Source organism: Colius striatus, chromosome Z, assembly GCF_028858725.1.
Source record: "Colius striatus isolate bColStr4 chromosome Z, bColStr4.1.hap1, whole genome shotgun sequence".
In the NCBI taxonomy this organism is placed as follows: Eukaryota; Metazoa; Chordata; class Aves; order Coliiformes; family Coliidae; genus Colius; species Colius striatus.
The window spans coordinates 4505120-4526379 of record NC_084790.1 but is presented as its reverse complement, the minus strand read 5'-3'; the positions used below and the strand labels follow the sequence as shown (position 1 = coordinate 4526379).

At 49.3% G+C, this 21260-nt stretch overlaps 1 protein-coding gene across 3 annotated transcripts in view; it reads left to right on the top strand.

The window, feature by feature from the left end:
* Nucleotides 1–21260, top strand: part of MLLT6 (MLLT6, PHD finger containing) — a 47114-nt gene that overhangs the window by 9473 nt on the left and 16381 nt on the right. Inside the window, exons 4-8 of one of the 3 annotated variants that reach the window (XM_062018200.1) lie at nucleotides 843–952; nucleotides 1440–1543; nucleotides 2224–2317; nucleotides 4131–4235; nucleotides 13835–13933. In XM_062018200.1, the coding sequence (XP_061874184.1) occupies nucleotides 843–952; nucleotides 1440–1543; nucleotides 2224–2317; nucleotides 4131–4235; nucleotides 13835–13933 (512 nt within the window). Of the gene's footprint in view, nucleotides 1–842; nucleotides 953–1439; nucleotides 1544–2223; nucleotides 2318–4127; nucleotides 4236–13834; nucleotides 13934–21260 lie in introns of all 3 variants that reach the window. The other 2 variants (XM_062018199.1, XM_062018201.1) reach the window with 2 other exon arrangements.

The window sequence follows — 21260 nt, the reverse complement described above, 5'->3', positions numbered from 1 at the left end:
CTTAGTGCAATAGCACGAGTATCACGTTGGGGGATTGTTTTATAATAACATAGCATCTTATTCCAAACATGTAATTACATGGTTTGGTCTGGTCTGTGTAGACAGGCACAAGAAGTGTTACAGCCATGTCACTGTACTGAATTACATAGCCCAAGGACTTACAGTGCTGTATGATTCTGTAATTGTGGAGTTTGGTGCTGCCTGCCCAGGTGAAACCATCCTAATTCCAGCTAAATCCTCTCAGTGCAGTTGCCACACCAATATGGATCAGCTGCCAAAGGCCCCTGACCTTCAAACTTCCTCAGTTCTTTCCTGACCAGATGGAATTTCAACTCGCACCTTTGGCTTGGGAGGTGTCTTGGTGGATTTCAGTTTTAATCTAACTTGGCTTGCTGAAAAAGAGCCTTCTTTAGCTGTTAATAGCAGCCAATAAAGGGAACTTTGTCTCCAGTGGCCTGGGACTGCTCATCAAACCTGTCCTATCAACATAATTTACTGCTTAATGTTTTTTCCTGGGTTTGGTTAGATCTTCAACTCTATGTCTCGAGTCCTGGGGTGCTTTTAAGAACAGTGAGCATTGTATATTTCTTTTCCTAAGGAAATCTCTGCTTTCTTATTTAATCTGGAGGTGGTATCTGTCTGTCTTTCACCCACAAAGGATTTGATTCCTAACCAAGTTACAAACAGCAGTATTTCAAACCTACCACCCAACTTAGGTTGACTCCCTTCCTACACTCTCTTCCTTTTTTCCCTCCCATGCTTGTCTGCAGCTCTGTCTGAGTTTAAGACTCTCCTGGCTTGCCCCATGTGAATTCCTCTCTCTGTCTTGTGTGCTTCCCCAGGGTGGGCCCATGTCGTCTGTGCTTTGTACATCCCAGAGGTGCAGTTTGCCAACGTGCTCACCATGGAGCCCATTGTCCTGCAGTATGTACCCCACGACCGCTTCAACAAGGTAAGGCCATCTCTTTCTCCTGCTCTCCCAAGTATGCTTGCCCTTCCTTGGCTTTTTGGGGTCATCGTATCCTTGATACATCTCCTGTCCATTTTATTTTAATTTCCAGGTACTCAGATTCCTTCAAAAAATAACTAACAGAGCAAATCCCTGTTCTTACAAATAACTTTAGTCCTCTGTTTCTCTCTTTTCCCAACTCCCTGCAACTTGAGCAAACTCTGCCTTGAAGTTCCGTCTTGGTTACCTCCCATTTTGGCTTGACACGGTTGTTATGTGTCAAAACAAAGAAGATGCATGAATTTTGTTGAGGCCACTGAGAAATAACCTGGAGCTGTTGTCATAGGAGGGAAATGACTGGACAGACTTAGGGAGTTCTTGAAGTCTTTGCCTCCTGATGAACAACAGTGAGAATGAAGTAGACATTTTATCTACCTCTTTGAGTGAGCACTTTTCCCTTTCTTTGTTTGTTTGTGGGGTTTTTTTGCAGACTTGCTACATCTGTGAAGAGCAGGGCAGGGAGAGCAAAGCAGCCTCTGGAGCGTGCATGGCTTGTAACCGCCATGGCTGCCGGCAAGCTTTCCATGTCACCTGGTGAGTTCCTCTCAGCATCACCCCAAGAGCAGCCCCAGCTGCTGTGGCTTTGAGGCTACACTAAATGGGTGGTGTGGGGTGCTAGGCTAATCACCCTGGAGGGGTTTTTTTGTGCAAGGGGTATCTCACCCTTGCTTGGGGAACTTCCCCAGGAAGACTGAGGTTTCACCAATGAGCCTTCCCTGCTGAGAACGGAAGGTTGGGGATTTCCCTAAGACTATGTGGAATCCAAGAAGAGAAGAGATGAGTCACAACCCAGGAATGTTCCTTCTCCAGTAGAGCACATGCAGGAGTATCATCTACATGAAGTGATTTTAAGGGTTGATATCCTCACATACCCTCGCAGCCTGAAAACAACATTGCCTCTCAGCAGAACAGGGAGATTCCCAGCTTTACACAGATTCCTTGCTCATGATGTGTCTTTTGTTGGAACTGTTACTGGTCTCCCAGGCCTCCCTTAAGAAAAGCAAAGATTGCAAGACAATCTGTTAGGAAAGTACTGACAATTTTGAAGCTCTTGATTGAACTTTTTCCCCCACTCCTTGCATACCATTTGCCAAGCAGAACAAAAAACTGCAAGACCTTACCTGGATATCTGTAACTATTCTTTGCCCTTTGATGTGATATGTGGTCTGGCTGTACCTTTTGCTTTATCCTCCTCTAAATTGCATGTATTTCAGTGCCCAGATGGCTGGCCTCTTATGTGAAGAAGAAGTCCTAGAAGTCGACAATGTCAAATATTGTGGCTACTGCAAGTACCACTTCAATAAAATGGTGAGTTTCTCCATCCCTGCAATGGAAGGGTTGTGGGTTTTTGTGTCACATAAAAGGCATTGTCTTCATCCCAGATTGTATCTGTGCTCGGAGCAGTAAGAAGTGCCAAAAACACATAAACAAGGTCTGCAGCCTGCTTCTCTTTTCAGCCATTCAGTCAGAGTCATTTAGAAATAAAGATTAATTTATATTTAATTAATATTTAAACCACTTTCAAATCTAGAGGTTGAATTCTTCCCCTGTCTGTTTTGGCTTCCCTGACCCACCCTGTATGACTGAAAGATAAGTCCTGAGAAAGGAGACCAGCCATGATGTTTGATGCTCCAGGAGTTAGGGATGTAGCTCAGGCACCTTGGGCAGGAAGGTGTAACACAGAACAGCCAGAACTTCTACCTAAGGACAGAGACATGGAGTCATTTGCTGTGTGAGAGATACTTGGGGCAAAGGACTTTCCCCTATTAATTAGAGTACCAAGAGGGAAGAGAAGAACCCTTTTCCTGTTCTGCATAATTAGTAGACACCTGTTCTTTGCCCTCCAGCAAAAAGGAAACTTGATCCTCTCACTACACCTTTATGTCTCAGAGGTTCCTTTGTTGCTGGCCTTTCCCACTTTCCTTCCTGCTTATCAGTGCTGTCACATATGGTGACTGATGTCTTGCTTCTCCTCAAAGTCAAACTGGGAGACACTTTCCCTGCCCTGCAGATACCCTCGGTATCTGACACAAGTATAGGTCTGTATCAAGTTTACTGATGCTGAGATAGATAGTGGGATTTTTTCTAGTGCCTGGAGTCTGAGAGTGGGGTGAACTTCCACTCACGCTCTGCCGAGGACCAAAAGCTGGATGCTGCTGTTTGGAGGACTGGCTTGTCTAAGCAACATTGCTGCTACCATTTACACAGTGCTGGTGTAGCAGTCATGCCTTTCTTGTGCAAGTGTGCATGGGCCACCAAGAACCAAAGATTTGGGGACCTACATGCTGTTTGTAAGCCTGCTAGCCATAGATTCACAGAATGATAGGGTTTGGATGGGACTTTCAGGGATCATCTAGTCCAATCCCCTTGCCAAAGCAGATACACTTAGATCAGGTCACACAGGAACATGTCCAGGTGGGTTTGGAAAGCTCCACAGAGGAAGCCTTCACACCCTCCCTGGGCAGCCTGGGCCAGGGCTCCCTCACCACAGCACTGAAAGAGTTTTTCCTTATGTTTAAATGGAACTTTCTGTGTTATAGTTTCTTTCTATTGCACTTTTCTCTGTCACTGGATACAACAGAAAAAAAAAAAAGTGCTGCCCCAACCTCCTGACACCCACCATTTAGATATTTGCAAATATTAATGAGATTCCCCCTCAGCCTTCTCTTCTCCAGACTAAACAGCCCCAGGTCCCACAGCCTTTCCTCAGAAGGAAGATGCTCCAGTCCCCTGATCATCTTGGTGGCCCTGCTCTGGCCTCTCTCCAGCAGTTCCCTGTCCCTCTTGAGCTGAGGAGCCCAGAACTGGACACAGAACTCCAGATGAGGCCTCAGCAGGGCAGAGCAGAGGGGTAGCAGAACCTCCCTTGCCCTGCTGCCCACACTCTCCTTGATGCCCCCAGAATGCCATTGGCTTCTTGGCCATGAGGGCAAATATGGTATCTACTGTGGTCCACGTGTTGAGAATCAGACTGGGTCGTAGTTTGGTCATGCAGGTGGTAGACGAGCCAGTTACTGTAACTTTGTTAGTTGTAACAGTGAAAACTGGCCTCTATAACACTGTTTCTTCTCTCCTTCTCCTGTTCTGCAACTGCTCTCCCATTCCCCGCTTACCTCAGAAGACCTCACGACACTCTGGAGGTAGCTCCTTCATTGCTGGTAGAAGGAGTCGATCCACATCCCCTGCTCAAGAGAAGCACGTATCCCACCACGAAAGGCCAAAGAAGGTAAGATCTGCACAGAGACTGTCAGTTTAGAGAGGCATGGTCACGTGAGATGGAGGTGAGGAAAGGCTTCCTTTGTGCATTGATGGCTCCTCAGGTGAGCCCTGACTTTGCAAGAGTTTCACAATCGGAGCTCTGAGTAGGGCTGCACTTTCAAACAAGCCTCTGGAAATGTGTGTGCAGAGAGAGCAGCAGAAACATGGGGGAGTACGAGGCCAAGTTTGCATGGATTATGCCAGAGGGGACCTGGCAGAACATGCCTATGAAACATGCAACTTGCCCCTTTCTGTCTTGCGGTGAGCCTGCTTTGAGGATGACATTGTGCTATGGTTTCCAGCTACAGAGTTGATCTGTGTGTAAGTAATCTGTGTTGTGGTTTTAAATGCATCAGCTCAGAAACCGAAACTGGAGGTTGTTGTCCTCAGATCTCAGAGTCCAAGTTTTAAAGGACGCAACGATATGATTATTAATCTGTATCGTGGCCAGCAAGTTAATTGTAGGCAAGAACAAGAATTACTTTCAACCAGGTAGTATTTTGTTGGATTAACCAGCCACAGGGATTTCACCTGTTTCAAGTTTGCTTATGAAAATAGCTTATCTTTGTTAAACAGTTATTTAGGAGAACATCACATGCCAGGTCTGACTGGTACGGGAGTTATTTATCTAACTCTGCTGGTTAAGACATGCTCATCAAAACTGCTGCAGTGTTACAGGACATGTTAACAGCACACCAAGGTTCATCATTAACCAACTGACTCACGTGACAAATGCTCATATTTCAAGGAAAATCAGCAGCAAATGTGTGAGGCAGAATCCCAGCAGCCTCCCGGGTTCTGACAAGGGTGTATGTTCCAGTGTGGAAGGGTCTGTATCAAAAGAAATGAGGAAGCCAGGGGCTTGTGAGGCATTTGTTATTTATAATGATAAATAGCCCTTAAAAGGCAGTACATGCATTTATTGGAGGGCTCTGGTTCTAAGGCAAATGGCAGCAGAGTAAGAAATCTTCCCTACCCTTTGATGGATGCAGCTTTTGCAGTATACCAAGAATCCATAACACAGTGCTGCCACCCTCCTTTGCACACCGTCTGTCCAAAGCAGTGGGGTGGGATCTGAAGCAGAAATAACTTACATAGAGATACTGTCAGTATGGCCAGATAGTTTTTAATACTTTATGGGCCTTGTTAGCAGAAATCCAGAATTAATCTGCCAAGCAACCTCTGCCTATATCCCACTATAGTCCAAAGCCAGATTTACCTTGTTGTGCAAACACAGTTGGTGATCCCCCTGCAAATCACAGCGTGAATCTTGTCAGTCCTACCGTAGTTTACTACTTCTTTGTTTGTTTTTGGCTTGTTGCAGCAGGCATCCTCACAATGCATAAACCATTTTGCATGGTAATGATAGTGACCCACATCCAGAAACAGCCTGATGACACTCTGATGGGTTATGTGGCCTGAGTTTGATGGATCTCAGCCCAGTCTCCAGGGGACAAGGGCATCCAGGCTTTCAGAAGCAGTCAGTTAATCCTGACTGACACCCTCCTGGCATGCCCAGCTGAGAGTCCATAAATTCTGTGGGCAGGAAAACCATCTCCTTCTTTATTTACAGAGGTTATCCCGCAACATCCCGTCTGAAACGCTGCCCACCGTGTCCGTGACGTGTTTGGGAAGCTCGCCCAAACTGTACCTGATACGTGGGCCAACAAGGCAAACCTTGCTTCAAGTGGTGCCTGCCCTGCAGCCGACAGCGAGTCAGGAAATAGGCTAAAGCATGTGGGGAGTATTTACTCCTCTTGTGTGTTCAGCTGCTGCGAGGAGACGAGGAGGCGGGAGAGAGGGAGGGAGAAAGAGCATCTGTGCCACGGACGGGGGGGAGCGAGCGCTTGGCACAAGGTGAAGGGCTGTACTGGAACGTGCTATTTTTAGCCGACAAGCAGGCAGAAGGGGGTGGGGGAAGAGGGCAGGATCAGGGAGGAGAGGGGGGGGATTGACGGGAGCTTTGGAGAGCTCAGCTGTAATTATAACTGACAGACTGTGCAAGTTCAAGGCTGGGGACCATACAAGGGTTTCTATATTTGCACAGCTTCTGGTGACGGGGGTGGGAGCGCGGCCATGTGCCTGGCAGGTAGGAGCAAGGGGGTGTGCTGCTTCCAGGCTTCGGTGGGAAAAGAGGTCAGTGCCAGGGAGGGAGCGAAAACAGGAGGAATATGGATTTATTTATAGGCTTCTCAGTGGTGCTTGCCACTATTGTTAGCCTTGGGTTCCTCACAAATGTGCAGAGACTCCGTCTCACTGCTGCCTCACCACTCTTCCCTTCCTGATGGCTCATCAGGTTTGCGAGCAGCAGATCTGATGGAGGCCCCTTCCAGGGCCAGGATGGTTTGGCACAGCCACAGCGCGAGTGCAAAGTGAACTCCTTCCACTTAGAGAGGGGGAGTCAGCACGGCAAGAGGGGAGGAGGTACGCAAAGCAGCTGGGCTGGGCAGGGTAAGAAAGGCCCTCTGGGCTTCCAGGGGTGCTGGGTAGCAGTTGTGAGGAGTGGGGAAGAAGGACTGAGTGTGAGGCGGGGTGGAAGCAGAGGCCTTTCAAAGGGGTCCACGAAGAGGGGCTTCGAGCCATTGCTTCCCACACAGTTTGGGAGTACGTGACTAGCAGTGCATGAACTGGCTGCACGTGTTTCAGGGGAACTGGGTGTGCTGCTGCACAGACCTGAAGCAGAACAGCTTTTTGGTAAGCGTGTCCAGCTGTGCAGCTGGCTGGGCCTTTCCTCCCGGGGCTGGAGGCGTTGCAGGGGAGCTGATCACTCAGCATCAGACCAGAGTGTGTGTGTGAATCCCCAGGCTGCAGATGCTCATGGCTCTCTGCTCCAGAAGGAGCTCAGTGCCTGACAGCTCCCTTCCAGTGCAGGGCTGTGCCTGTTTACTTAGACTTTAAGAGGAAAACTCTGGCTGAGTTAATGACTGGAGGGCACAGGATTTAACCCAGTGGCTTCGGTAAGACAGCAAAGACTTGGGGTTTTGACTCCTAAGCCCTGCTGTAAAACAGTTCAGCATTTGTGAAGAGTCTTGTTCTCTGTGGAACAAGGGGCAATTGTGGTGTGGGACAGCGTTGGCGTCCCCCGCCTCTTACAGGCACAAATGATACCAGCACAAGCATTTCCTTCTGTGCTGTCCTGAAAACCCCAGGCTTTGGGGTTTCCTCAGAACATACCAAGCCTCAGCAAAACTGGTCCCATTTCTTTCTTTGAGGCTGGTATTGAAATTTGTGTGCTCTACCCTGTGGGAGCCTTTGCAGGGCTTGCTTGTTTAAAAAAAGAAAGAAAGAGGGGAAAACAATAGCTAAATACCAAGAAAACGCTGGATGACGCATGGGGGTTGAATGGAGTACAGATGTTCTGTCACCTATATTGTCTGCTTAGAAATGCATAGGAAAAAATTACCATGCTCCGTGGAACCAAGTTTGTCACAGCAGGAGCAGACGGGAGCACATGCACCACAGCACTTTTAGGCATCTACCCCGTGGAGGGAGATGCTCGTCCAGTGTTATTCTTAGTGAACACCTGGAACCCATCAGCAAAATGAAGGACTTTGAATATGGATATGGGACATTGTTATGACAGGAATGGTCCCTGCCCGTTGATACAGGAACGATATGCGAGTACTTGGAGTCAATAAACCTACCTGCATTTGCTCCTTAGGTCAGGGTACAGAGCCAGTTCTCCATGATCCTAACACACCTTTGGCTCCTGAACTGCTTCCTTAACCACAGCAGGGAATGACTGTGATGGATGTCTTGCTTTTGGCTTGGACAGAGCTAATTTTCTTCCTAGTAGCTGGTAGAGGGCTGTGTTTAGGATTTGTGCTGGAAACGGTGTTGATAACAGAGGGATTGCTGAGCAGGGCTTGCACAGTGTCAAGGCCTTCCCTGCCTCTACCCTGTCCTGCCACCAAGCAGGCTTAGCCAGCACATGAAGCTGTGAGGGAGCATGATCAGGAGAGCCCAAGTAGCCAAAGGGCTATCCCATACCGTGGGGTGTCATGCCCAGTATATAAACTGGGGAGCGTTGGTGGGGAGGGGCAGATTGCTGCTGGGGCATCGGTCAGTGAGTGGTGAACAACTGCATTGTGCATCACTTGTTTTCTTCTTGGGTTTTATTTCTCTGGTTTTTGGAGTTTTTTGTTATGTTCCTTACAATGATTATGTACTTCATTGTTATTGCCGTTATTATACTTTATTTGAGTCTAGTTAGGAAATTGTACTTAGCTCGAACTACAAGCCTTACTTTTTTCTCTTTGGACCTGATTCTCCTCCCCATCCCACTGTGGGGCAGAGAGTGAGCTGTGTGGTGCTCAGTTGCTGGCTGAGGTTGAGCCACAACGTCAGGGTATAGATATTGTGTCTATTTTATCCGCCTCATCCCTTTAGCACCAGCCAGAGCAGCGCACAAGCCCCTAGTCCCACGATGTCTGAGCAGATGCACGGCAGAGCCTGCCTCCCCTCTGCCATTGCCTGTCTGTCTAGACCCGATGCCAGTGGAGGAAATGAGCCAAGGATCCAGCCTGGCAGATTTAACACACTGGAGAAGTTGTACTGGGCTAAAATCGAAACCCAGCAGATCTGTGAGGGGCTTTATGTTCACACTCGAGTTGGCGATGGAGGTCTGCCTCTTGTTTTGTGCCCATGCAGGCACTAAAGGGCAAAGGGGACGTGTTTTCAAATGGGCTGCAGGAGGCTGCTTTTACAAGACCTTCACAGTTGTTTTTTGGAAAGCAGTACTGAACCTAAATCTGCTCTAACTTAACTATAGAAGCCTTGTTTTACAGCATCCATGACCAGCTCTTTGTGATCTCTCATTATGTGGGTGTTTAACCACCCCCAGCAAATTCTTCCAGTAGCAGAGAGGGCAGCAATAATTTGAGAGCACGCAAAGCCCAGCGAGGGCTGGCCCTGAGTCTGTGTGTAAAAACTGTCATGCACTCAGATATGTCTCAAGACAAACCCATGAAATCCCCAGCATGGCTGTGGTGGGGTTGCAAGCAGGGGCTTAACATCCCTCTGCCCTGTGCTGCCTTCCTCCTCGCTGCGGCTGCCATGGCTGCAGCCCAGAGCCAGGCCTCCTCCTCCTCCAGCCAAGGGAGTTCAGAGAGCCTGGGAAAGAGGGAGGGAGCAGCAGAGCCCACTTGGCTCTTCCCAGCTCCCAGCCCTTCCCTCCTTCCTTCCCCTGCCCAATCTACTTTTAATGATCTAATTGCTGGTGTCCAGCAGATTAGAAGAGGGGGCTCAGGAAAGGGGAGGCGGCGGTGAGGGGGAGCAGGAGGAGCTGTGCACAACCCTTTTTGGCAGCCAGGAGATCCTGTTTTGTTCCCCCTGCGCTGGGGAGCTCGAAGGGAGACTGTGTGACCAGCATGCCCTGCTGATGCACTCCTCCCGCTGCAGGCCTGCCCTGCTCAGTGTCCACATGCCAAGCCCCAGCTGCTCAGTCCTGCCTGGGGAGAGTGTGTTTTCCATGAAGTTTGTTGCTGGAGGCAGGTTCCTTTTCCCTGCAGACTGCAGCTCACCCAGCCAGCCAGCTTGCTGCAGGGAGTGTCGAGTGGCTGCAAGGTAGGGCTCAGCTTTTGCTTCCAAAGATGGGATGGGGAGTGTTGAAAGATTTCCAGCCCTCACAGCCAGGCAGGGTCTCTGTGGGCAGGCAGGGTTGTTGGAAGTGGCTGTACTGTCTGTGAAGTTTCCTGGAAGGAGGGCTTGCAGAGCAGAGTGCCAGCGTGCCAGAGAGGAAGTCCTGGACACAGAAGAGCCAGGTGGGGAAGGGACATTTCAGAGGCAGGGAATTGAGTGCTGCTTTCCCCCTCTCTCCTTGCCCTCCCCTCCCTTTGTGCCCTGTGGCTCTTGCAGGAAGCATTTGGAGCCTTCCAGTTTCTGAAGAGGAACTACACATTTAAAAGCTTATGTTGCAAGCTGGAGAATGCCCCTGGTTGTATGAGAGCCTGTTGACACAGGCAAGGTAGCCAGGAGTGTCTGAGCACCGTGACCATCGTGGTGCCGTGGTCTCTGCGGGCAGCTAGTGTAACCTTCCCACCAGTGCCTTGGTGAGCCCAGTCCGTTTGTAAGGTGTCTGTGGGGTAACAGAGTAAATTCTGTTAAACACAGGGCACTGCATTTCTCCACTAATACTGAAGATATCGGATCCTCTTGCCTTTCTCAGTACCCAAAAGTATTAGAGAGTAGCTGGAGGGTGGGAGATGGGTGCTACTGTGTGCGCAAAGGCAGCAGAAAGGGGCAAAAGCTTAAGGGCTACAGCCCAGAGACCTCCTGGATGCACAGTCCTGTGTGTTTCTGCTCTGCCTGAGCAGAAGTGATGGAGAGCCTGGAGAGGGGAAGGGGGAGAAGTGCTGGGTAAGTACAATGGAGGAGTAAGGTGTTCCCCTGGGCCTGGCCTGGGATTGCGTGCAGGGAGCAGAAGTGCAGCTGAGCTCCTCGTCAGGCTGCGGTGGTTCTGGTTTCAGCACAGTCCTTTGAGCAGAGCACGAAGACTGGTCTCTGTGGCACAGATTTTCTGCATAGTTTTGAGTGCAGTTGCTCAGCACATGTAGTCAGGGCCAGATCTTCAAAAGAACTCAATAGCCAGTGTTTAGCTTTTTGGGAAACCTGACCATTTATTGAAGCATCTAAATGGGAGCTGAGGCATTCCAGAAATCTGGTCCCTGTTGTGCAGGCTGGGTTCTTGCTGAATATGTACATATGTACTCACTCCTACATATAACCAGAGGACTGCTCAGTTAGCTGGTGGAGACTCTGCACTGCCGACAGCAAAGGGAGAATTTTCAGGCAGGAGGCAGCCAGGATTTTGAAGCTGGAAGGTGTGAGTTTGGTGGTTGCCATCACAATGAAACCGTGGGAGGTTTAATTGTTCACTGTGGTGACAGATAGGACGTTTCTGCCTTGCCCCATGCATGTGCACACGTGTATGTCTGTTAGTGTGTAGGTCCATTGTCATTAGCCAAAATGGCTTGGCCCTGCCTTGTCTCGTCTTCACCGTGATACGTGAAACTAAATCATTGCAGTGCTGTCTCATTGGCATTTGCAGCAGTGCATCTTATTCGCTCCTGCTGCAACTTCATGACTGAAATGCCTTTGGGATTCAGGGTTCTGAAAATGAGAGGAGCTTTGTAGTATTCAGAAAGTTTAAGGACCAGGCTTTGTGGAGTTTTTTTTGGCAAGATGTATTTCAATGAGGTGTCTGGCTCCTCTTTCCCATTTCTGGCTTCTGGGAGTGGCACTGGCAGTATCTGCAAGTAGGTGAGCGTGGGTCCAGGTGAGGTGGGATCCCTGACTTTTCCTTCTGAATTTACAGACGACTTTCTGAGAAGCATCAACAAGTTCCCTCATCCCACGTGCCTCAGTTTTTCCCCATTTCTAATTGAGATGTAGATGCAAAGAACCCCCCTTTAGCTTGTTGAAACTCTCTGCTGTGTGCTATTAAGTGAGTGCAAGTTGTTGCTGCAACTGGAATGATGAACACTGACGTACACATGGTTTGTGACAAGCTGCTTAACTAATTGAGGCACAGTTTCCCCATCTCCCTGTCCTAGAAGACCCACGAGATGTAGAGTTTATAGCACAAGAAGCCCCCAAGTGTTTAAAACATTATGAGATTTAGTAAAGATTTAATTTGAATTTGTCTTTTGGCACTTGGTCCATAGAAACCACATTTTCAAGCTTTCCTTGTTCACTGCCAAAGCTGGAAATGTGTGTTGAAAAAAGAGAGGGGGGAAAGAAAAAAAGCAGAGATTCTTGTAAAACACTGTAGCTCGAGGAAGGGAGGCTTTAACAGATATGCCAAATGCCAGGAGCCTTGGGATAAAAGGATGGATATTGGAAGTGTTGTTTGGGTGCTCAGCAAGTGTAGTGAAGCTCTAGGCTGGATTTGCCTCCCTTTTTTTACTAGCTTACACCAATGAAAGCTTCTGTGGCATCACAGCAGGTTTATTGGTGGCTGCAGCATGAGTCTCCTTGTAAGTGCCATGAAAAGTCAACCAAATCCACTCTGGAATGTGCAGATTTCTGGACCACTTTTGCTTCACCTCTGCTTCACACCATGCTTGCTTTCCTCAGCCTCTTCCTCCCACTCTATCCCTCATCCTGCCCCTTTTCCCCCATATTGTTTCCTAAGCTAATTATTCCACTCTCTTCTCTCCTCCCTAAAACCACACAGTGAAGCTCACATATTTGCTGCAATTGCATCTTCCCCTGACAGCATCCCAACTTTGGCATGTGCTGTAGCCTCAGGGCTTTGCCTGCATGGGGAAGCAATCAGCAACTTTCTGGAGAGTCGGTGAATTTTGATGTGATGTTCGGTTCTGAACACACCTTTGGTCCAGACTGAAGACTTCAGCTTCTAGAGTAAAACACCCATGGGAGGGAGTTGTACCAGAATAGGCCTCCTGTCCCACAAGAAGGTCTCAGAGAGAGGAGGATGGGTTTTTCTAAGCCCTGCATCTCATGCAGGTGTTTTTTTGACAGCAGCTCTGTTGCTCCACACATCAGTGGCCATACTGGGAAGTTAGGAACTGAGCACAAAAGTTAACTGCAGCTTTAGCAAAGAAATGCACGTCTTTAGCTGACATGGGTAGCACAGAAAAGCTCCTGTAGTCAGCTGAGTGTGTTCCCATGGGAGTGTGCAGCTGAGGAAGGCGGGGAGGAAGCAGGAGTGTGTGGTGGAGCGTGCTCTTCTGTCCATCCATCCTGTATGCCGGCTGGCCTGGGCATCCTCCAGGGCCACTGACTTGAGGTCACTCAGGCCTCTGATTTCAGTCCTCTCACATGAAACAACTCAGTTTTAGCATAAACATCCAGATAGCACTATGTAGGAATAACCTCTTTGGTTACATTCCCTTCCCCAGGAGAATGTAAGATCAGGGCAGGCAAGACTCAGTGTTTCTCAGGCCATGATTTTTCCTTGGTGTGCAGTTTGAAGAATCCCCTGGTACTGGGGTTTAGTGAGAGAAAACACAGGACGAAGAAACCAAACTAAGTTGTCTGTCTCTTGTTAGCAGAAATGGACCCAAACCAGCTGTCTCTGTTGGGAGGGGAGATGTGAGGGATCTCTAGGTTAGGTTCAAGCCTGGGTTCTCACATCTGCACTGACTGATCTCTTTACAAGTGCATGTGCAACACATGCTGAAATCAATATTCTGCCATTGTTGGTACAGAGTGGATCTGAGAAGGTAGAGAAGCAAGGGTAAGGAGGCACAGAGTCCCTTTGTGGAAAATAGCAAGAGGAAAGCTCAGGTTTCTTGAAATCAACCACAGCTTGTTAAGTCCTTCCCTATCATCTTACCATAAACTGATTTGGGGGCTTCTGTGGATATGCTGCACTCCAGATGCTGGCTGCAGCTGGGGTAGAGATAGTGGGATGCTCCCAGCCAGAAGCTGGGATGTGGGGGAAGGGATACTGGGGTCATGTGGATGGGTGGAGAAGGAAAGAGGAATATGAATGTATGGTTGTAAATCCACCCCTACACACCCTCCTTTCTTTTCCCTCACAACTGCTATTCTCAGCAGAGGAAAAGTTAGCCTTCCAGTACTCTCTGATTTCTTTTGCAGAGTCGGAAGGACAAAGAAAGACCTAAACAGAAGCACAAAAAACGTCCGGAGTCTCCCAGCAGCCTGACCCCATCCTCGGTGCCTGTTGCTACAGAGAAGGTACCAAACCCCCAGGATGCAAGGGAACGTGTGCATGCAGAGTGGGGAGGGAAGGAAGGGGGAAACCACCAACACCGGCTGTCCTAGGATGTGGGGAGGACAGGGCAGAAGAACAGAGAAAGGTGTTTTATGCTTTTATCTTGCTTCCTGGTTCATCACATTCTCCCTCTCTCTGCCTGACTCCCCACCTCGACGCCCACCTTGGGAATTTAACACAGCAGCTGTCTTGATTTCTGTCAGCACTGACGACACAATCATGGAGCTCAACTCCCAAGTGATTGAGCTGTAAGTGCCAGCCTGTTTTGTAGCAGATGTTCAGATCTGAAGCTCTCACAGAATAGATAAATATCCACGCTCTGGCCTTTTCTGCTGCCACGTTGTAAACAGCTCAGGCAGGTAGATAAGCAAGACAAGGCTTGTGGGAGGAGCTGTTGCCCTTTATTAGACAAACTGATGTTGCTGAGGGGATGAAAAAAAGCAGACAATCTTAGAAGCACGTAAAATCTTCAAAGTGCATGAGAGAGGGAGCATTTCTGTGTGAGATAATGGGAGGCTGGTTTCTGTTTAGATCCTCCATTTCAGGCAGTCTCAGGCAGAGAGGCACAATCCAGGGGCTTGTTTCTCCCCTGAGGTGTAGAGGCAGTCCAGTTCAGCTGGTGGGTTTGTCTTCTCAGTGCCCACGGCTTGTGGGGCTGGTGAGGCACAGTGAGGATGTCAGTGGATCTCTGCTCTTCACCGCTTAAATTGTGCGGCTAACGTGGACTTTTGCACCTGCCTGTAAATCAGAATAGGCCTGAGCTTTCTGTAGTTCATGCCAGCTCCAAACTCTGGTACTGCAGAACAGACACAGTGGAACTTGCCTTGAGTTTACGTGCAACAAGGTGAAGGACAAGTTTGTAGTTGTTTAGGGTCAGGGAACATGTGAGGTTACCCCAGTGCCTAGACCTTGGAGTTGCACTCTCCTCTCTGTATTGGGAATGTAAATTAATGCAACTCCTTAGCAAGGCTGCTCTGGTGTAAGTGAGAGTAGGACTAGGGCCAAGGGCCTGCTAGAACAAATTAACATGTCCCAGGAATGTAATTTGGTGTGTAGAAATGCAACTTGGAAAGGCTTTGGTGTCCTTTCCATGGTAGGACTGCTGTGTGAAAACGAAAATTCACAGGCTGGCACATATGTGAGAAGCACTGCAGGGGCAGCCTGCAAAAGCAAAAGCTCCTGCCAGGCAGCACAGGGTTGCTTTGGGTTAGGACTGGAGAGGATTTTCTGTGTGAGGTGGAGCCTGGAAGCAGGGAGTAGATGTAGGTCAGAGCTGAGACAGCAAAGCCAGTCTCGTGGTTCTCAGGCTTGGAGAAGCAGAAAGTTACAGTGGGACAGAGTGGAAAAATAGCCTCTGAGCTGCAGCCACTCTTGATTTACTTGTGCTCATGTTAGGGCAGCTCAGCTCTGGCTTTTGGGAACAGCAGATTCACCCAGTTAACAGAGCTGTCAGGAACTGATGGCCTAAGAAGATTACTTTCAAGCTGAACTGAAATCCAAAACCTGACTCTTGGCTAGCTGGAGTGGTTGTTAGACAATTACCCACTGTCTCCTCCAAAGCCCTGCCAGACCTTTATAAATAAGAAGGGAAGGGTGCAATCCAGTTTTACAGGCAGCTTTCAACTCTTTGTAAGCTGAAATTCAGGAGGTCCTAATTACTGTAGCTGTGCTTGAGTGACAAGGTTTTAGTGTTTCCCTAGGGAGTTATTATTAATCCTCATAACAGGGAGTGTATTTCCCTTGCTTTTTTTTTGTGTGTGCAGAGAATCCCAAAGTATTGTTCAAACTCTTATTACCAATAGTGCTCACTCCAGACCAAATATAAGAGCTGCTAAGCAGCCTGCTGCAACCCTGCACAAACCCCTCAGGGAGCGATTGCATGAGGCTTTGTAGATCCTTGCACCAGTGTCACATTGCACACATTGGGGTAATGTAAAATCTGGAGACACATTCATGCATCATGTCCAAACAAGCTTCCTTTTGGAAGCCAAAACCATCTTTGTCCTTTCTGGGTCTTGGCTCATCCCAGTGGAGCGTAGTGGGTAGGGTAGATGCAGCAAACTAAAAGCTGATGTTCATGATGTGGCTACACAGAAGAGCATTGTTAGTCCCCACTGTGCTGTGTTTAGAGTCTGAAGAGAACTGGGATCTCTTCCTTTCCTTACCACTTGCGTGATTTTGGGCAAATAATTCATCACCTCTGTGTTTTTTCTCCTCGTTACCCAATGAACCAGAGCATGAACTCCCCAGGGATAATCCCTTCAGGTGACACAACCCCCAGACTTTTGTGGGGAGCAACTGAGGGAGAGCAGATCTCAAAGACTTGCTGCAGTGAGGGTGGATGGTCATGTCCAGGCACTTGGGAGGACAGTGGCCTGGAGCAGCCATGCAGAGCCAGATCCGTGCTGCCAGCTCACCATGCTGCTTGCGTGATAACCAAAAGAGCACACATACAGTGAGTCTCAGGCTCCCGTCCCAGTGCACAGGCTGTGCTGGAGCAGGGGTTCGACTGGAGGCACTGAGCATCACAAGTGTTTTGGAGCTGGCAATGAAGGGCAGGAGCATCAGTCAACACAGATCAGCAGAAGGGCCCTGGCACTACTTGCTCCTTGGGCACCAGGACTACGTGCAGAAAGTCCTGTGGCGCCAGCCCTCAGGCCACGGCTAGGTGCTCCCTGAAGCCACACTCCAGTCTGCTCCCAGGGTGCCTTAGCCTAAAAGGAGCATGGGACATCTGAGCCCCATCAGCTGATGCTGCTACCAAACTCCTCTGGAAATTTCAGCATCCCCTTTAGTTACAGATTTCCAGACCTCTAGTCCTATGTGGTAGGACTTTTCAAGCTTCTTCACCAGGTTTGGCTGGCAGCGGTGGAACCACGTTTTGTTGCTTTAGAGGAACAGTGGTAATGTTCCACTTCCTTGTTCTCTCGGGCAGCCTCGCATCTGGGTTCACATATTTCTTCAATTTTGCCATCCAGATTCATTTTTCAGTTCCAATTTTCACCTAATACGTCATCCACCCTGCGCTCTCCTCTTGAACCATTTAGTTACGAAGAAGGCCCTTAGATGTGGTTTCAGTCTTCCTCTTGAAGTCATTTGTGATAGACCTCTGACTTCTGCCAGATTTTTTTTAATGTCTCATGGATTGCTTCCCTGAGTCTTCCAGGAGTCTAAGTGCCAGTGATATGTGACTCTTGGACTGTGCCAGGCCTCTGTGTCCTGACAAGGTCTCACTGCCTCACATTGGTTTGGGGGATACACAGAATGAAAACACAGTGGTGTGGCCTCAGCTCTCATCTGCACCAGAAAGTGAAACCAGGGTATGACTTCACAGCATGCAAATCACTCTTCATTACACCTCTTTCTGAGCTCTGCTCCTGCCTCTGAAAAGTGTCTCTGGGTGATGCATTTTTCGCTGCTCTCAGAGGGACAGGACACCTTGCTGATGAGGCAGAGGAGTGTCCCTTCCAGAGAGCACATGAAGCAGCTGGTCTGCTGAGAATCCCACTGTGGTGCTCCATCTCTGGATGGATTTAGAGGTGGAAAAGAGTGGACTTGTACTAGATACAAGCTCTCATTCATTGTCATGTTGGCTGCTTGGAGCTCCGAAGAGTTTCAAGGGAGTGGGAAAGAGGCAGAAAACATCCCCTTTGGGTAATAGTTTCTGTCTGTTTCATGTCATCTCTTCAAAAATGACAGAATGCTGCCAACTAGAAACGTTTTTGAACAGCCTATTGGAAAGATGGCGTTCGTGGTGGGGGCCTGGGGCAGAGGAGGAGTGGTTTCTTGCCAGCGGAGGAGCAATAAACCTCACCAGTGAGTCTTGGCAACCAAGACTGCTCTGTCTCAGTAGTCACACACCACCAGACAAATTCAGGAGGCAGTGTCTGTGCTCAGAATCTCTCCATGTAGCTGTTGCTTGGGTCGGTGTTGTTGAGAAGCTGAACAGCAAGCAGTGAGCCTCTGCCCTTCCCCTGCAAACGCCCCCAGGGAGCCATCCTGCTGCTCTCTGTTGCACTTGCAGTAAATCTGCAGGATTGCAAGCTGCCCCAGCTGCCTCCTCTTGCCAGCTGCAGACATCATGATCACTTGTTGACACACACACACACACACACATGCTACGTGTTTTGGGCTGCAACATCTGGCTCGCTCTGGGTGTTGTAATCTCAGCCGTGGATGCCAAGGCCTCCCCACACCCACCCTCTCCCAGTCAGGTGCTGGAGAAGGAAGCAGAGCAGGGCAAAGAGCTCACTATTGCAGACACCACCGGAGGCAGGGAGACTTTCCAGGTTTCCCACTGTTATTTGAGCTCTCGGCATCTACCCAGCACTGGCCTGGAGCTGACAGATCCTGAGAACCTCTGCACTGTGCCTGGCTCAGGATAATTCAGTTGCTGTGAGGGGGTAGGGGGTGTGTGGGGGAAGGGTGATGATTGCACCTTGCTAATCAAAGCATGTCTTAGCATGGATATTTGCTGTAAGAATCCTTGAGCCCTTTTAGCATCCCTTGTCCTGACATGAATGGGAATTTGCCAGTGACTTTAAAAGACAACAGTGTTCAGCCCATCTGTGTCTCCTGTCCCCATCTGCAGAGAACAGCAGCACAGTGCTGCCAGATCTTGAGGCTGAGGGAAGGGACGTGGTGAAGGGTGCCAGTGGCTTGGACACAGAGATGCTGTAGCTTGTGCCTAGAGCTCTCGGCAGGGTCTCAGCCGACCTCTACCATGTCGTTAGTGGGGAAGGGCTGCTGCTGCTGCTGCTGCTGCTGCTCCTGCCGCCAGCCTGAGTGGCTGCTTCACGCGTGGGCTGGAGGAGCTCCTGCTCTCGTTGCATTGTTCCTCATTCTCATCCTCCCTGCTTCCCCTCACCAGTAGTTTAATCCAGGGCAAAGCCGCTGTCTGTGTTTCTGACGCGCCGTCAGCCTCTCCCCCACCCCTTTCTGCATTTCACCAGTGGTTCCCTCTAAGGAGCTCGTCCCGCCAATCAGGAGGCAAAGAGATGCTCTTCTGATTTCCCATAAATAAATTAATGAATGAAGAGCTTGGGTGCTGCAGAGTGTCACAGAGAGGCCAGGAAGCAGGTACAGCCCCTCGGGGGACAGCGAGTGCTGGCGGGGAGGAGGTGCGAGGTGAGGTGTCTGCATGCCTGTGCTTGGGTGCATGCCTGCTCCTGGGTTGAGGCAGGAGTTTCCCCATCAGACTGTCACCTCCACCTGAGGCAGCAGGTTCATTCTGGTGGCATTTTTCATTCGGTTGCTTTAAACAGACCTTCAAAATGTAGCTGCTGGCTCATTTTGAAAGAGAGCTCTCACTTCCTCAGTAGTTCCTTATTTTTTCTTTCTCCTCTGCAGCATGCCCTCCCCCCTACACCTGTTTGCAACACACAAAACATGTTTCTGCACACACACGCGTTTCCACACTAGAGAAGAGCTTGTGTTCCTGAGACTGAGACCTCTGTTTTATGCACAAGGCAAGCAGCAGGTTTCTCCAGTCCTGTTCTCTCCAGGCAGCAGCCCTGAGCTGGAGAAACTCCTTCTTTAGGGAGGCGATGGGACTGCAGCCCTCGCTCCTGTTATTCATATTGACATGATGGTAGCAGACCCCTCCCCTTCAGATCCAGGCTGTGTTGTGTTTGGCAGTGCACGTGTGTCTCCTGGAAGGTTCCGCTGCCACACAGAGCTTGCAGGCTCCACGCAGCAAGGTGGGAAAGAAATAGAGGCACAGAGAAGGGAAGTGATTTAGAGTGGTTTCAGTTTCCTTCTCTCTGCTCCTCAGCTGCAATATTTGGGCCTTTATCCCAAATTCAGGCTCTGTGGAACAGCTGCTAGAGAATGGCCCTTCATGCTGAGGAGGGCTTGTCTTAGTACCATACAGATCTGTCTGTCAGATCTTTGGCAAACAATATCTAGGACAGCATTTGGCAGGAGGGGGAAGTATCCTGCCCCCAAAGTCTCCATCAGTCTCTTGGGGAGGTCAGTGAGGTCAGATCAGTCCTACAGGTGAGTGTCTGTCCATTCACCGCCTTCAGCTGATCCAGCTAACCCACTCTTCTCCTCCTTTTTTTCTTTTCCCCCCCTTTAATTTCGAAGTTAAGATTTATTTCCCAGCTCAGAATTCCCCCTTCTACTCTGCACTAATTCATTACTTGCCCTGCCCTCCCTTCCTGACACTCCTGATTTAGAACATGTCTTCTCATGTGGTCTCCCCCTGCCCTTCTGTGGCCTCGTGCACCTTGTGCAAAGCTCCACAGAGGTGAATTTATGGGAGGAAAATTCGAGGCTTTGCATTTCTGCTGAGACATGAGCCATCTCGTCCCTGTGACTTTGTGAGCAGGCTGAAGACTTCCCATAGCCCCCAGACACTGCTCTTCTTTCCCTCCCTGGGCAGATGTGGAAAGTCGGAAAGATTTTCATGCTCCCTCTGTGCTCATAAATCAAGAAGGGCTTAATCTCCTACATCCAGGAGTCTGTGATGAGAAAATACAGACTCCCCCTCCTCTCCCCGCCCCCCTCCCCAATTTCCACCACTCCCTTCCTCCTGTCTTTCATATTCCCGGCACATCTGGTGTGTGTTAAGCTGCCAGCTGTTGCATTGTGCAGAGTGATTAAACCATGTGGGAGGAATGGGGAGAGGTTTTTATCTGGGCATTCATGAGTCTGCATTACCAGCCCTTTCTTCTTTAGCACTCCCCAAGAAGAGGTCATCTGGAGTGAGGGGTAGTGGAATGTAAGAAAGGTATTGTGCTTCTCTGTGTCCTCCTTGTATCTGCTGGGCGAGGAATAGAAGATGTTTGCACTAATGTACAGGTGTTATGTTTTGGGCCACAGCCATCACATCGGAGCTGTGTCTGTAATATTGATTGGTTGCAGCACTACCTTTGCAAGCAGTGATCTTTGAACACCGCTGGTTTGGCTTTGAAGTGACTTGAAGGTGAAGGTTTCATATCCCAGCGTGGGTGCCCCGGGGAGATCTGGTTTTCGGTTCATCGCATTCTCTCCTTGCTAGACTCCCACACTTCTCTCTCTCATCCCAAGCTCCTGGATTTCCTAGCATCTGGCCAACCTCTTCATCCCCTTTGCTTCCCTGTCTCCTGCAGGCTTATAGGGGGTGGGGTTTGGATAGCATCTGTTGCTGCATGGTCAGATGCTGCTTTAACGATGTCACTGTGAAATATTTGCTGGAGTGGATTTGGAAAGCCCTGGACCGGCCCTGGAGCTGCTTGAGGGAACTCAGGGAAACTCCCATCGCAGCACAAAGACAAGCAGGTTCCTCCCAGGTGGAATGACCTTGCT